The 17416-nt window shown below is 41.7% G+C and overlaps 1 protein-coding gene and 1 long non-coding RNA gene across 2 annotated transcripts; one reads left to right on the plus strand and one right to left on the minus strand.

Annotated features, from left to right (window-relative positions):
- The first annotated feature begins 1189 nt into the window (after positions 1 to 1189).
- On the plus strand, positions 1190 to 2023 carry LOC139160148 (testis-specific serine/threonine-protein kinase 6-like). Its single transcript, XM_070737734.1, has one exon. The coding sequence runs from the start codon at positions 1190 to 1192 to the stop codon at positions 2021 to 2023; it is 834 nt and encodes a 277-aa protein (XP_070593835.1).
- Positions 2024 to 13910: 11887 nt separating this feature from the next.
- On the minus strand, positions 13911 to 16028 carry LOC139160163 (uncharacterized). The gene is made up of 3 exons (XR_011557892.1): positions 15955 to 16028; positions 14944 to 15072; positions 13911 to 14386 (listed from the first exon to the last, which is right to left on the minus strand). It is a non-coding gene; the product is annotated as an uncharacterized lncRNA (long non-coding RNA).
- Positions 16029 to 17416: the final 1388 nt, after the last annotated feature.

Here is a 17416-nt window from a genome sequence, read left to right on the forward strand (position 1 = left end):
CTGTAAATAGTTGTCTCTCTTTAGCTGTATGTTTTTCTATATAAGTGACAGAAATTGAAACCATTTTGGGTCAGGGTCAGATTGGATGTAAAGTGGGGATGGCGACTTATAGTGAACATGTTCCATTGTTTTCTTTGTATATTTGTATTAGTTTTATATTTTGATATGGTCAAAAGCCTGAATAAAGTTTCTATTCGATTCTACCCGAAAGAGCTGAAATTTTTACTTTATCTAAATAGTTTTACCTTAAAACTCCTTGAAAAGCTATTCTAAGCTTTCTTAATCAAGACTATTATTTTAATTGACATTTTTAACTGATCTGATTTTTATCATATATATATATATTAGAATACTGGTGCTAATATATATTAGCATGAAGGATTTTTTCAGGTCATTTTTCTTTCTTTCAAATTGATCCATTTATATAACCAAGATATTTAAAATTATCTAGGTCAAATTTGTCAAGCTATATTCCACAGAGAGTTGCAAGGATTTGATGGGATTCCATAATAATGGATGTTTTCCCCCAACCCAGACATCACCAATCTTCTATCACTAAAGCTTTGCCTCTTGATCAGGGGTTCTGGGACATGTTTTTAATATAATGATTGGGTTCCACATCATCAAGTTTCAAATTCTGATCTTGATTACTTGGCACAATTTGATCTTTTAAATCATTGGGGATTTAAAAAAAAAAAAAGCTTACCGTAGAATTAATTTTTTTTAAAAGTATTAAATTCCTGAGAGATGAGAATAGAGTGACAAAACTTCGAAGATTACAAAAATCCAGCACAGGATAATCAAGCTGTGTGGGCTGTAACATTTTAGTAGAGAAAGTGCTATTCTTAAAAACATAGACATGATTTCTCCACAAAGAAAAAAAAATACATTACAGAAAAGAACTTAGTGTGATAATAAGGACTAAATTCTTTTCTGGGAATTCCTGAGTATATCTAAAATGAACTTTTCTGGGCCTATAAGGGGCCACCTGACACTTCTGATTATGCTTTGCAGACATAACCCATGACACTCCTTGCACTTCATAATACATGTTTTAAGTAGTGATGACTTCGAAGCCCAAGCCTCAAAGGGCATATGGGGAGTAAAAGTCTAGAGATGCCAATCACAATGGGTTAAAGCACTGAGTCCCAGTAAGAAAACTAAAGACTTTCAGCCTAGCCAGGTCATCATGTCAAGAGCTTCCAAAGGGGACAAACTTTTGAGTGACCTGGGTTACAAGTTGGGCCAAACCTTGGGAGAAGGAAGCTATTCCAAGGTAAGAGTGGCCACCTCAGCCAAATACAAAGGGCCACTAGCCATCAAAATGGTGGACCGACGTCGAGCGCCCCGGGATTTCGTGGAAAAGTTTCTACCACGGGAACTCTCCATCTTGCGAGGGATCCGGCACCCACACATCGTAAGAGTGTATGAATTCATTGAAGTTTGCAACGGGACTCTCTACATCGTGATGGAAGCTGCGTCCACAGACTTGCTACAAATGGTACAACAGGCAGGGAAATTACCCTGTGCTCCTGAAGCGCGAGACATCTTTGCCCAAGTTGTGGGTGCTGTGCGCTACCTCCATGACAGGCATTTGGTGCACCGGGATCTGAAATGTGAGAATGTGTTGCTTACTTCAGACGGCCGTCGAGCGAAATTGACTGACTTTGGTTTTGGCAAGGAGTCGCGTGGATACCCTGAACTGAGCACCACCTACTGCGGATCAGCTGCGTACGCGTCCCCAGAAGTGCTGATGGGTATCCCCTATGATCCAAAAAAGTACGATATATGGAGCTTGGGCGTGATGCTCTATGTAATGATTACTGGCTGCATGCCTTTCGATGACACTCACATTCATAGCATGCCCTGCCGCCAGAAGAAAGGAGTCATGTTCCCTGAAGACCTGCTTTGTCTGTCTGAGCCCTGCAAAGCTCTCATTAGGCAGCTGCTCCAGTTCAATCCGGAATGCCGGCCCGGTGTGGGACTCGTATCCAAGAACAACTGGCTGAAAGGGGAAGCTTAAATTGGCTGTCCTCCCCTATCTTGCCAATTGTGTGGCGCAGCCAGTTTTATCTACTGCAGGCAACTGTTTGAAGATCATGGGGATGAAAAAAAAATGGAACTACATCACTGTGGAAAAAGATTTCTTGGATATTGACTAGGGGAAGTAAGAGGGGAAATTGCTTTAGAGGGGAAAAAAACCCCAATTCAAATATAAGTTCCTCTGAAATTAAAGGGACTTGCTTCCTAGCTAATGTATTCCTGACTGGATGCGGTGAGATCTTTTAAACACTCTTTTATACACTAGCTCTCATTCTGTATTTGTATTTTATCTCGTCGTTTCTGAAAGCATATTTCCTATAACTATTTTGGGGATGTGTTTTGTGAGGTAAAAAAAGGAAAGGGTTGTCCAGGCAAATTATTCTACACATACATCAGAGGTGGGTTTGAACAGGTTCTGACCAGTTCTGGAGAACCGGTAGCGGAAATTTTGAGTAGTTTTGAGAACCGGTAACTACCACCTTTGACTATCCCCGCCCACATTGATTCTCTACCTCCTGATCAGGAGGAAATGGAGATTTTATAGGATCCTTCCCCTGCCATGCCCACCTAGCCATGCCCACAGAATCGGCAGTAAAAAAAAATTGAAACCCACCACTGCTATACATACCCCAAATATTTCACAGAACTATCATTTTCTACTTTGGATTATGTGGGATTTTTTTTTAAAAAAAATGTCAAAATGACACTCTCAACATAGAGTAGCTTAATATTTTAAAATTGTAGTCAATATAATTTGGGAATGATCAGGTATAACAGCAAAATTATTTGAAGAATTCAACTCTTCAATTTACAGAGTAAAACTAAACAAATTTGAAGTTCCACATGATCTCTGATTTTCTGGTTTGTGTTCTCTTAGGCAGCAATTTAGTGCTCTTCCATTACCAGATTTTTCCGCTATGGCTGTGATGATGAACCTTTATTTCCTCAGGCACTGAAAGTACATGTGCATACAATATCATGCCCACCCCCATAATTCAATGTCTGGGAAGGGTGAAAACAGCTTTCTCCGACCCCCGGAGGTCCTTTAGAGCAGCGTTTCCCAACCGGTGTGCCGCGGCACACTGGTGTGCCGCGAGACATGGTCAGGTGTGCCGTGACGCTCCCCGCCCGATCTGCCCCCTCTCCTCCTCTGCTGCCCCCTGTCTTGGGGCGCGACTTCTCTCGCGGCGGCGGCGGCTTCAGCTCCTCGGGACAAAAGCGCTCCCAGCCAGGGGGCTGCGAGAGGGACGGGGCGGGGAAGGGAAGAGCGGGAGACCCCCAGACAGAACGGCTGAGGGGAAGGAAAGACAGAAGGAGAGAGGGATTGAGAAGCGAAGTCAGGGAGGGCTGAGAGAAAAGGGGAGCGGCGCGCAGCGCGCGAGAGGGGGGGGCGGGCATTACTGAAACGAACGGAGAAAGCCCTCTCTCGCAGCGAAAGCGCTCCCAGCCAGGGGGCTGCGAGAGAGGGCTTTCTCCGTCCGTTTCAGTAATGCCCGCCCCCCCTCTCTCTCGCGCGCCGCTCCCCTTTTCTCTCAGCCCTCCCTGGCTTCGCTTCTCAATCCCTCCCTCCTTCTGTCTTTCCTTCCCCTCAGAAAAGGGGAGGGGGGGGCGGGCATTACTGAAACGAACGGAGAAAGCCCTCTCTCGCAGCCCCCTGGCTGGGAGCGCTTTCGCTGCGAGAGAGGGCTTTCTCCGTTCGTTTCAGTAATGCCCGCCCCCCCCTCACGCGCGCGCCGCTCCCCTTTTCTCTCAGCCCTCCCTGGCTTCGCTTCTCAATCCCTCCCTCCTTCTGTCTTTCCTTCCCCTCAGCCGTTCTGTCTGGGGGCCTCCCGCTCTTCCCTTCCCCGCCTCCCAGACTTTGCCTTTGCCACCCCCACCCCTTTTTGGGTTGGCAAGGAGTCCTTTGCCGCATCCCGCAGTTCGCTGCTCTTTCTCTCTCTCTCTTTCCCGTGAGGTGGGGGAAGGAAAAAAAAAGCAAAAAAACCCTCAGGCTTGTCCCTTCAGCAGTGAGGGAGGGAAGTCAGAGGGCGAGGGAGCGAGGGAGCGCTCTTGTCCTCGGTGCCCTCTGCAGCGTGCCTTCCTTCTTCTTTGCCGCCGCTGAGGGACGGAGAGAAAGATAAAAAGGAAAGAGGGAGGGAGAGATAGAAAGAAAAGAGATAGAAAGGAAAGAGGGAGGGAGGAAAGAGGGAGGGATAGAAAGGAAAGAGGGAGGGAGAGATAGAAAGGAGAGAGGGAGGCAGACAGAGAGAGAAAGAGACAGCAAGAAAGAGAGAGAAAAAGAAAGAGATAGCAAGAGAGAGAGAAAGAGATAGCAAGAGAGACAGAGAGACAGAGAAAGAGAGAGAAAGGGATAGAGAAAGAGAGAGAAAGAGACAGAGAGAGAGAAAGAAAGAGATAGCAAGAGAGACAGAGAAAGAGAGAGAGAGAAAGAGATAGAAAGAGAGACAGAGAGAGAGACAGAGAGAGAGAGAAAGAGAGAGAGAGAGAAAGAAAGACATAGCAAGAGAGATAGAAAGAGAGAGAATGAAAGAGATAGCAAGAGAGGCAGAGAGAGTAAGGGAGAGAGAAAGACATAGAGGGAGGGAAGGAGGGAGAGAGAAAGAGCAAAAAAGAGAAAGAAAGAGGGATGGAGAGAGAGAGAGGAAGGAAGGAAGGAAGAGAGAAAGGGAGGGAGAAATAGAGTGAAATGGAGGAAGAGATTTTTTTTTGTCCAAACTTCTTTAGCCCCTCCCCCCGCGCGGCCCCCCGCCCCCCCCCCGTTCAGTGTTCCCCAGGATTTTGAAAATATGAATAATGTGCCGTGGCTCAAAAAAGGTTGGGAAACACTGCTTTAGAGGCCTGAAATGGCCTGTTTCCCAACTTCTGGTGGGCCCAGTAGGCTTGTATTTCACCTTCCCCAGGCTCCAAAGACTTTCCTGGAGCTGAGGGAGGGTAAAAACGCCCTGCCCATCCCCCTGGAGGCTCTCTGGAAGCCGAAAACACCCTCTCAGAGCCTCCATGCTTGTTGAAGCTGAGCTAGGGCAATGGCTCGCGTGCCAGCAGATATGGTTCCACATGCCACTTGTGGCACCCATGCCATAGGTTCGCCATCACTGCCCTATGGAATCAGAATGTTTGCAAATGTTCCTCCCGTTTTGCACTGGTTGTATAGAACTGGCAGCAAATCACTGGTGACATCACGGAACCAGTTCTCTCTGTGCCGGTCCATGGACACCTCTATCTTTTTTTTAAAAAAAGGGATTTTTTTTTAAAAAAAAATTACTGATCTTTTTTCTTCTGCACATGCACTGAGTTTCTGGCACTGCATGGCCCACCATCTTCTTTCCGGCTTTTTTATTTTTTTTTTAAAAAATTGGCAATGCGTATGCATGTCAAATGCATGTGCTGCTACATTGTATGGGAGGGAGCAAACTGGCAGCGAGGTAAGTTAAAACCTACCCCTGCTCTGATCTAATAATCCCAGAAATATAACATTGGATTAAAATCAAATTCTTTACATGATGTTAAAGTTTATGGCAGCGTTTCCCAACCGGTGTGCCGGCACACTAGTGTGCCGCGAGACAACGTCAGGTGTGCCGCGGCGAGAGGCGGCGGAGGAGAGTGGGCAGATCGGGCGGGCAATGGGGCAAGGCGGAGAAGCCAGGGGCGCGTTTGGCCGGAGGCACCTACTGCCGCACCTCCCTGCCCCTGCCTCCCCACGGTGCCTCCAGCCAAACGCGCTCCTGGCTTCTCCGCCCTGCCCCATTGCCCGCCCGATCCGCCCACTCTCCTCCGCCGCCGCCTCCTGCCTTGGGGCGAGCAATCCGTGAGTCCGGGACTGTGTGGCTTTGCGCCATGAAGAGAAAACGGCCGACTTTTCCCTGCTGCCGTTTTCTCTTCATGGCGCAAAGCCACACAGTCCCGGACTCACGGATCGCTCGCTTCTCCGGTTAGCAAAGCCATCTGCCCAGGAAAGCGCCGCGCTGGCCGGAGAAGCGAGCGATCCGGGAGTCCGGGACTGTGTGGCTTTCGGCCGGGCTAACGGGAGGCGACACGAGGCCGGGCGCTGGGGACGTCTGGGAGGGCGAGGAGGCTGATGGCTGCTGCGCACTCCACTCTCTCTCCGGCTCTCTCTCGCTCTTTCTTTTTCTCTCTGTTGCTGGCGTGGTGAACGAGAGAGAAAAAGAGAGAGAGAAAAAGGAGGGGAGAGAGAATGAGAGAAAGAAAGCAAGAGAAAGAGAGGGAAAGAAAGCAAGAGAGAGAGAGAAAGAAGGGGAAGGAGGGAGAGGGAAAGACATAGAGGGAGGGAAGGAGGGAGAGAGAAAGAGAGCAAAAAAGAGAGGAAGAAAGAAAGAAAGAGGGATGGAGAGAAAGAAGGGAAGGAAGGGAGAGAAAGAGGGAGGGAGAAATAGAGTGAAATGGAGGAAGAGATATTTTTTTTGTCCAAACTTTTCTTTAGCCCCCCCACCCCCCCACCCCTTCAGTGTTCCCCAGAATTTTGAAAACATGAATAATGTGCCGCGGCTCAAAAAAGGTTGGGAAACACTGGTTTATGGAACCAAGCATTCTAAAATCAAACATTTATTTAATATATCACGTGTGCATTACATGTTGCTTAAAAAGCAAAAAGAGCTGTGTTATATCATTCTTCTTTCTTCTCAGCATTAAAGGTATAAAATGAAAGATAAACAGAAAATGCCCGAGGACAGTTTTAGAGTCAAGATTTCCATTTTACACGCTATACTGAATAATGCAGCTGATATTAAGCGAATTCCATAAATTCGCCATAAGAAGCCAAAGAGATCTGACTTCCCAACCTCACATTTATTGAAGATACAGATAGTCTTTGGCTTACAATGATTCATTTAGTGACTCGAGTTACAATGGCACTGAAAAAGGGACTTATGACCGTTTTTCACACGGTTGTTGCAATTTGGATGCTGATGATGGTTGCAGTGTTTCAGGGTCATGTGAATGCCCTTTTGCAAACTTTTGACAAGCAAAGTCAATGGAAAAGCCAAATTCACTCACCGTGTTACTAATTTAACAACTGCCCTGATTCACTTAACAATTGTGGGGAAAAAAAGTTGTAAAATGGAGCAAAAACTCACTTCACAACTGTCTTGGTTAGCAACAAACATTTGGGCTCAATTATGGTTATAGGTTGAGGACTATCTGTGCTTATTCGCTACATTTCAAAGTGCTTAAATTTCTGAAGGTGACCCAGAATCGTTCCCAATTAACACAAGAGTATTAAAAATGAATGATAAGATAAGTGGGGAATCATAAAACCACTCATATTATGTCTACCACCATATTCAGTCTGAACAGAAGACAGCTAAAAAGAAATAATAAATTATTTCAGTCAATGTAGTCTGAAAGAAAAATCTTCTTAATGTCTTAATTTAAACAAATCAAAACAGAAAGATTAACTTCTGGATGACTCTTCCAAGAACAGAGGTATTGAATGTGGAACCCCAATGAAAGGCGTTACATTCTCAGACTGAAGCATATAGACTTAGGTCCTCCATTCTTGAGGGAAAATACTGACTGCTGATTGGCTAGAACAGTGATGGCGAACCTTTTTTCCCTTGGGTGCCAAAAGCATGAGGGCCCATACCCATAATTCAATACCTGGAGAGGGCAAAAACAGCTTCACCCACTCCCCTGGAGGCCCTCAGGAGGCTGGAAATGGCCTGTTTCCCAACTTCTGATGGGCCAAGGAGGCTCGTGTTTCGCCCTCCCCAGGTTCCAAAGGCCTCCCTGGAACCTGGAGAGGATAAAAACGTCCTCCCCCATCCCCCTGGAGGCTCTCTGGAAGCCACAAATGCCCTCCCAGAGCTTCCGTGCGAACCAAAAATCAACTGGCCCGCATACACGTGCAAGTTAGAGCTGAACTAGGGCAATGGTTCATGTGCCAGCAGATATGGCTCCGTGTGCCATCTGTGGCACCCGTGCCATAGGTTCGCCATCACTGGGCTAGACTGTGGCATCTCCCTATTAAAAGGTCTGTCTGTCAGATAGAGTTTTTGCTCTGATATAGTTGCTAAATAAAGAGCTATTGGTTTGAAGCCACTGCCTCTTCCATTCACCCCATGTAACAAAAGGGCTATGTTGTTGGTGTTGCTTTTTGTGCATTCAAGTATCAGCTTAGTTTCCAGAGCATAAAGGCAGCTTCTGCCCTGTTTGTGCTTTTTCATGGAGTTAGTCTCAAACAGCTTAAAGATCAGCATCAATTTTTGAATTGGACTTATTTTATTTATTTACCGGTATTTGTTTTTGTTGTACATATTTGTGGAATACAAGGATATAATAATATTTATATACATGATACTAGTAAAAGAGAAACATTAGGACAGGGGATGGAAGGCACTCTAGTGCACTTTTGCCCAGCCCTTACTGACCTCTTAGGAATCAGGAGAGGTCAACAGTAGATAGTCTAAGGTTAAAGTTTTGGGGGTTAGGTGATGATACTACAGAGTCAGGTAGTGAGTTCCATGCATCAACTACTTGGTTACTAAAGTCGAATTTCCTGCAGTCGAGTTTAGAAGCAAATGCCAGCCACCAGAGCTGATGGGAGAAATTGGTTTAATAAAATCAGTTAATCTGCTGCATTATTTGTGCACTAGTTTCTTCGAAAGCCACCTCAGGTGGAATATGTCACAGAAGTCTAGTCTGGATATGGGTTATGGCAGTCAGTTAATGAATCATTCTGTGCTGATAAAAGGTGCTCATTATAACCAATTGTGGCTGTCTAACTGTATAATAAAATCATCCCAATTATATCTGCAAAATTGCGAAGATTTCATGCAAACAGAAGTTATAAAATGAATTCTAGTGGCATCCATTAACCTAAGATGCTTCAGATCGATGGTATGCTCAAAAATCAATGGGATTGTATCCCTCCCCCATCCATTTCTAAAATTAAACAGGGAACCAAAAGTCAGAATGAAGTCAATCTAGATAACACATTGACTCCAGAATTGTGGGAATGGGACATTGGACACTAGGGAGTAATTGTCAAGATCCAAAAGTTTATATCCACACACACACACCCCAGGTAAATTTCATTGCTAGCTTTTTTAGGACAGCGGGACACTATCTCCCATCAAGAAGTAGGCATCATTTGAGAACCATGTGGTAGATTTCACTATTAGAAAAAGCAAGAGAGTAGTATAGTGCCTCAAGCTTTAAGCAATTTACATTCTCACAATTGCACAATCTGAATAGTAACTAGACAAATAAGGCCATAGGGAATACTGGCAATACACATTTCCCCTTCTTTTTAAAGTTGCCTATTTTATTTACAATCTGTAGTGTACATGTCTGAACAACACCCTAAAATTTTCTTGGCAAGATTTCTGGAGTAGTCTGCCAATGCCTGCTTCTTAGGGCTGAGAGAAAGTGACTGGCCCAAAGTCACCCAGCAAGTCACCCAGCTGGCATTATGCCTATGAAAGGACTAGAACTCATGTTTTTTCCAGTTTCTTCCTTAGTACCTTAAGCATGTGCCAAACTGATATTCCTTTATATTCATAATTCTAAGTTAATGTGTGACTTTATTTTCTTTGCTAAAATAAAAAAAGAAACAACAGGAGTTATTTCATGCAGTCCTATTGGTTCATTTTGCCTAAAATTGTCATGGAGATCTTGAAATATATATGTCATTTTATATACAAATGTGCAACAATTTTTCTAACTTCCATATAACTTCTTGCTTAGGGAGAGAACACTAAGTCTTCATAATACCACATCCTGTTTTAAAGTCACATGCCCTGGTTCAATTTAATACCTGGTGTCACTAATTATAGGTGTTGGCCATTTTAAAATGTTAATGTGGATTTCATCAAATGAGTTACTTCAAAAGTTTTTGATTAATGATTAACAAACTGATTAACAGTTTGAGTATTGTACCATTTACAATATGTATCAATAAGACTGACAATTACACATGGGAAAACATTACAATTGTTAACTAGCAGTTCAATCAGTAGTAATCTTCTACACATTTTATTAAATGATCAAAACTAGACCACACAATTGGTTTTAATTTTATTTTAATTTTATTTTTTGTTTATTTAGATTTATAGGCTGCCCTTCTCCTTGCGGACTCAGCAGCTTACAAGGGTAAAAATGGACACAGTAACAATAAATACAATTAAAACATTAGAACTAAATAAAACCCACTATAAAAGAAATGAGTCATCCCTCTTTCATACTAATGGCCAGAGCGAAACTCGGCACAGATGTGTCTTTAACGCCTTTCGAAAGGTATGGAGAGTGGGGGCGATACGAATTTCCGGGGGAAGTTGGTTCCAGAGGGCAGAGGCCACAACAGAGAAGGCTCTCCCCCGTGGACCCGCCAATCGGCATTGTTAAAATGACTTTCATTATGAACTTATCATCTTTTTAACATTCTAATTATGTAAAATAAAAGACCCAAGACAATATATCACACACAGCTAATTCAAAGGTTTCAAATTTAGGCTTGTTTTATAAAACACGTTTCCACTTAGAAAATCATTACAGGAAGTTAAATCATTACAGGAAGTCCTTACTTAACGACCACTCATTCAAAACTTGCTCAAATTTACAACAGCACTGAACAAGTGGTTCTTCTGATTAATCCTTGAAGTTCCAGCTGTGCTTGATGTTTGCTTCATTGCAAAGGATGTATCACAGGTAAAGAATTTGCTAATAAAAGAAGGAATTTGAACTAAAGAATTGGGGAGAAATAAACAATTATTTCAGTGTAGAGATACAAAAGACTGAGAAAGGTGGTTATGTTCTCAAAGAAGAAAAATTGAACAGTTGTTGGAGAGATATAACATGAAAGATTGTAATACTGCTCCAACATCTATGAGCACAGATTTTCATAATAGTTTGGGTGAGGATGAAAATGAAACCTGTGATCAAGAGATATATCAGTCAGCAATAGGGAGCCTGTTATATCTGTCACAGTGGTCCAGACCAGACATATCTTTTGCAGTAAAAATATTGAGTCACTTTACTGCTGCACCAACACAATTGCATTGGATGGGTGTAAAAAGGATTCTCAGGTAGTTGAAGGGAACTGTGAATTTGGATGTTCAGATAGAGGTCTCTGAAGAATTAAAATTGAAATGCTATGTTGATAGTGATTATACAAATGCTATAAAAACCAGAAAGTCCAATTCTGGGGTTGCAGTATTATTTTGAGGGTCTATAATTGTTTGGAAGTCCAGAAAGCAAAGAACTCTTGCCATTTCAACTGCAGAGGCAGAATTTATTCTTTTGTCTGAACAGCAGTAACCTGCTATGTACAGCTGTTACAGGATTTAAATGTAAAGATAAATGAAGCTGTAACAGTGTATGAAGATAATAGTGCCTGATTTAAAATTACAACAGGTGACAGAGTAAAGAATAGAAGCAAGCATGTGGACATTAAATATTGTAAAGTCAGGGAAGCCATATAATGAAAATTAATTAGTTTGCTTCACTGTTCTTCAGAGGACAATTTGGCAGATATAATGACCAAGTCATTGGGTGGTGTGCACCATGGGAAGAAAATAAAATTAATTGGCTTTATGTCTCTTCCAGTCATGAAGGGAGGAGTGTTAAGATATTCGTGAACTGGGAGAGCCAATGGTAACAAGGTCAGCCAATGAATAGGCATAGCAAGTAAGTCAGCCAACGGGAGCTAACCACTTTTGAGTCTGTGCAGAGAATAGAAGCTGAGAAACTCAAGGCTGGATGTGGTGACTCTGCTCTCTGTACTCTTCCACTCTGAATTCTGCTGAAATGAAACCAACTGTTCTTTAACTGCTTGAAGAAGAACTCTGCTAATTGTATTGTAAATTTATCTGTTACTATGTTTATAAGGAAGTTTATGGATCCAGCTGAATCAGTCATCTGTGTATGCTTCTAGTTTTGATTTTGCAAAATATGAATATAAACCCAGGACTAAGTTTCTTTTAAAAAAAAGTTTGCTGTAGAAATGACTTAATAATTCAGGTTTTTCCTATCCCTCAGAATGCTATAACTCTAAACACTGCTGCACCAAACCAGAACTGAATGAAAATAAACAGCTTAACAACATTAAGCTGTTTAATATTAACTGATTAGGTTTTGTCAAACTAGGATTTCTTTTCTAGACCACATTGTCTCCTATTTTATTTACTGTGGCAGGGGTGGGCAATTAATTTTCCTAAGAGGCTACATGAAAAATTGGGGGTGGTGTTGAAGATCGCCACATCTCATCTCTCACTCCCCACCACCACCTTGCTGCCATTCCACTCATAATCTGCCCTCACTTTGCCCCCTGCTGCAACCCTACCCCTGTCACTGCCACCCTGCCCCTCCACCACAACCTTGCCACCCCCCCACTCACCAATGCTCCTCCGCCTGCTGCCGATGAGGCCAATTCTGTGGAACAGACAGGGACAACTGAAAGGCCAGATGTGGCCCATGGTCTATAAAAAGCCCAGATATGTACTATGCGATAGCCACAGGAAAAAAGGGTTTTGCCAGAGGTTCAATAATACCCATATCTTCACAAGTAATTATCTCCAAAGAAGTATCTAGCAAGAATCAAGATGAATACATGACCAACAAAATCAGCCCAAGATGTCTTGCTACATTTAGGAATTGAGATGTTCCCTTCCCTCTTTCAATTACGAAGGCCTAGGTCCATGATAGCACATGGAGCCATATCAGAGAGCATGGGAGATGTTGACCTATGTCAGCACCAGTGCACCTATGATTTTTGGCTTTAGGCAAAGGCCGTTTGGTGCCTCATAAGAGGCCTAGATCATTGCTGAATGCTATTTCAGCACTTGTGATTGGATAAGAACTTCATGCCAATCTCTTCCAGAGTTTTTGCATTTCCCCAGTATCTGTATACCTGAGGCAATTGTGGTTCCATTATGGGAAAATCATGCCAACAAGGAGCAGGAGGAGCAGGAGGATTTAAATATTTACATTTTCCTGTGAAATGGACATACATTGGGCATATTTTCAGCCAGCAAAACCATGGAGCGTTTATAAAAATGCCTGGACCTGAAACCTGGCCAGTTCCAAATTAATCTCTTTGGATATTCATCTAAACAGGTACTCTGATAATTTCCAGGAATGATGATTAAGCCAGGGCTGTTCACAGTGATAAAAGGAAGGCAAACAGAGTGACTTAACAGGCTTACCTTCTTCTGTATTATATGAAGGGTTGCCATGACAGCACCCTACACCTAAGTGCTTATTAGTCTCAGCAAGCCATTTCCCATTTGACTCAGATTGCACAATTCTAGGCAGGAATTGCTAAGCCATCTTTGTGAAACAAAATATTTTAGCAGACAATCATGGCAATTAGCATCTGCCAGAGAGAGCTGAAAGACGATTTTATGGCCAGAATACCTTTTTAATGTTTACAATTTATTGTGGCTGTACTTATAACAGAAGCGGCTATTCTGTCAATGCAGAGTAATTCTAATTCCAAATGCAGTTTAATTTAGAGGAGCAAAATGTTAAATCCTGGGACTGAAGAGGCTTGAGACAAACTTTGAACAACAGCTCTTCATTGTAGTAGTGTGTAAGAGCCAGCAAAGAGCCAGGCTGACAGTTTTCCCTTTTATAGGGAGCTGTCAGATGGCTCAACCAATCAACAATCTCCATTTTCCCCGCTTGAATTGGGGACCTTGGAGTAAACTTATACAGTCTCAATACTTAACACAAAATACTACAAAATCTTTTTTTTTAAAAATTGCTATGGGAATCCCAGAAGACCAAGACAAGAATAGAATAAACATTCCTTTTAACCTTTTATTTAGCTTTGTTTTGTATTTTTGCACAAAACAAAAATAGTTTCAGAAATACAAGTTGAAGGAAGAATGAAGCTAAATTCAAAAGGAGCAGGGAAAATTGCAGAGGGGGTACTGTAAGTATGTGGAGGAGCCTTTTTAAAAAGTAACAGTCATTTTTAAAGACTACCTTTAAATGTGATATGATTCCAAGAGAGTTCTCATTTTTCCAGTAGTTGCTAAAGAAAAAGAGTAAAAGTCTTGGGCTGTCTTCTGGAACTGACTGCAATCCAGATATGTTAGGATTGCAATTCTCAGAATTCTCAGTCTGCCTGCGGATTGGTAATTTGGTAAGTTGATCCGAACAGTCCAGAGGCTAGTTCTTCCTGGTTCGGACCAGTTCTATACAACCGGTAGCAACTTGGCAGCCTGGGTCGTTAGAACCGGCAGCAACCCAGGCCTGCCATGTCCCCAAACCGGTTCTTTCGTTGGCACCCAAAACTTTGTTTGAAGCGTGCACCTGTGTGGTGCATCACTGAACGAACCGACAGTGAAGAAAAACAGGATCCACACCTGGACCAGTCACAGTGCACCTGCATGTGAAAAACTGTTTTAGTCACATTATATAGCAGTAGCAATAGCATTTGACTTATATACATAGTACTGTACTTTACTCTCAAAGGGGTTTACAGAGTCAATATATTGCCCCAACAATCCTCATTTTACCAACCTCTGAAACATGGAAGACTGAATCAACCTTGAGCCAGTCATTCTAACTAGTACGCCACCACTATTCTGGTGGCACAGTGGGTAGAATTATTTCACAATGGAAGTTGAAATAATGAAAGATTCTTGGAGCCCACAACAATAGCTAATCTATTTGTCCTGAAGGATAGGAGCTGCACATTGAAGGAATTGTGGTCCAGACCCAAATGGAATCTTATCCTCTAGTCTAGAGTCAGAACCAAATCCAATCAGTGGCTGCACCTTGATTAACCAGATGCTTTACAGAAGCCCATAAAAATTGATGTCACTCTTGAGTTGAGCATGATGAATGTATCAATGCAACAATTATTATTTTTTTGTCAATAACTTTTAAGAAGTTTGAAATTGTCTCAACTTCCCAATTTAGCCTACTGTTTGGGATTACCTGATAGTCCACGTGTTCAGATATTTAGCAGGTCAAATCCTGTTTATATTTTTTTAAGAACAGCCTTGATCAGCTAGGGTACAGCCACCTGCCATGACCCTCTTCTGCTCTTACTCCCCAAAAATATATCTGCAATTACAAAACACAATGTACTTTGCATGTTTAGTTTTTTAAGCCTTTTAGATTTAGTGGTCATCATCCAAAATAACAGATCCTGACTCAGCTATTCCACCTTGAAAGAGTAATTGTGTTCATTATGTCCAATGATTATGTTTTTCATATTTCCAATATTCATATATTTTTTTCTCTTGCTCATCTGGCATTCAGCTCCCTGCCTATTTTAATTTGCCCCACTTATTTAACTCCCTTCAAGCTTTCTGTTCAATATGACTCTCATCACACAAATATCACAACAATAACTCCTGATTGCTGTATTCATCTTCGTAAGCATGAGAGAAGTATTTGTGCAAGAAGCTAATTAAAGCATAGAAATCCAGTAATTGCAGAATATTTAAAGAAATGATGAATTGTAAAACTATTTTAATCTAAAGCATGTCTGTATCAAAGATTCATAGCAATTGGCTGGGAAATCACTAGGAAATATCAGGTATATAAACAGTAGTTTGGGAAAATAAACACACAGACACAGACACAAACATATAGATAAAGCCAGTGGCAAACTATTTATTATTGCCAAGACAATAACATTGAACTTGACTCAAAAACAGCTTTATCTTAATAGTCATGGAACTCTGAAAAATTTAGGTCTAGGTAATAACAAGTTGTCTTAAACATACCATTCTTTGCACTAGTCAAATTTTAAATCTTCAGAGAAAGCATGTCACTTAAACCAGTGTGGCTTTAATGTTAAAATAACTTTTATCTTATTTTTGTATCCCCTTTAATACAGAATCTCTCTCCAATGCACAGAAATCAATATCTTTCAATATCTTTCAAACTTTTGTTTTTTTGTGAAACCTATCGTTCTTTGGAAAATTTATTTCAATTTACCAGATCATGCCAATCTGCCACAATGCAAAGCCACAGAAGAATTCAGATATTGTCCACAGTTTTCTATTAAGTAATGAGTTGTCCATATTGGGTTTGTATTGTCCAGAAAACAGATGTCACATGAGAATTAGCTACTGCTGGTGAATATGTAATTCCAAGTTAATGTTTACCTGGAAGCCAACCTAAATCTGTCCACGTAGAGAATGATGAGAGAGAGGGATGAGAAAAAGGATGATTCACATATTTGTTCTTTTGCTCACTTGGCATCTGAGTGTAATTTTCACCCCTCAAAGCTATCATCTTCAGTATGACTCTCCTCATCCAAATACCATAAACAAGTCTTATTATTATCATCTTTATTAACAGGAGAGAAGTACTTTGTGCAAAGAAGCAAATGAAGACCTATAAATTCAAGTAATTTCAGTGCACTTTAAAGAAAGAAAGAACATATTGTAAAATCATTTGTGAGGATAATTGGAAGAATACTGTATCTGACATCAATAAGGCATTACCATCCCAGAATTTTTACATGGTCTCGCATTCCTTTTTTGCCTGTTAAAATAGTCTTTATGTGAGCCGGGGTGGCACAATGGTTAGCATGCAGAACATCAATGAAAACTACATCATTCTCATTTATATAGGACTACAACTCCGAATCTCTCAAATTAGGTAAATCAAAACACAACAACACAAAACATGCCAAACTCTCGCCCTTTTGCTAAGCAGGCAATGCAGAATGAGATAAAACATTTACAGAACATTCTGTGCAATTGATACTTTCACCCTCTTTATGCAATGATAGCCTTCTTTTCTTTTCTTTTCTTTTCTTGGCACAGTATGTGCTCATACCAGTGTACAGTCATTGGGTGACTGTTCAAAATTAAAATGGCACTGAAAAAGTGACTTAGAACCATTTTTCACACTTACGACCTTTGTGGGCATCCTCATGATCATGTGATCAACATTCAGATGCTTGGCAACTGATTCATATTTACCACAGTTGCCGTGTCCCTAGGTCATGTGTTCATCTTTCGCAAGCAAAATCAATGGGGGAAGCCAGATCCATTTCACAACTGTGTTACTAACTTTTCAACTGTGCCGATTCACCTAACAACTGTGACAAGAAAGGTCATAAAATGGGGCAAAGCTCTGAACAAATGCCTCACTTAACAACAGAAATATTTGGGCTCAATTGTGGCCGTAAGTCGAGGACTAACTGTATAGCACAGTCACTACACAGAAAAGATGAAAAAAGTTGCTAGGGGAAAATATAAGAAACATGAGTTCCTTCAAGGTAATTAGCTGCTGTGGTTGGTTATTGGTGGAATTTGAAATTATGACTGTCCCCATACTTGCCTAATCCTTACTGCAATTATTCCAAAGAACAGCGAGTCTTCTTCCTTTATTTCTCAATTACAATTCTGACTGATGATACAATCAGAGATGTGAGACATTAGTGGTA

This window comes from Erythrolamprus reginae, chromosome 1, assembly GCF_031021105.1.
Source record: "Erythrolamprus reginae isolate rEryReg1 chromosome 1, rEryReg1.hap1, whole genome shotgun sequence".
Classification (NCBI taxonomy): domain Eukaryota; kingdom Metazoa; phylum Chordata; class Lepidosauria; order Squamata; family Dipsadidae; genus Erythrolamprus; species Erythrolamprus reginae.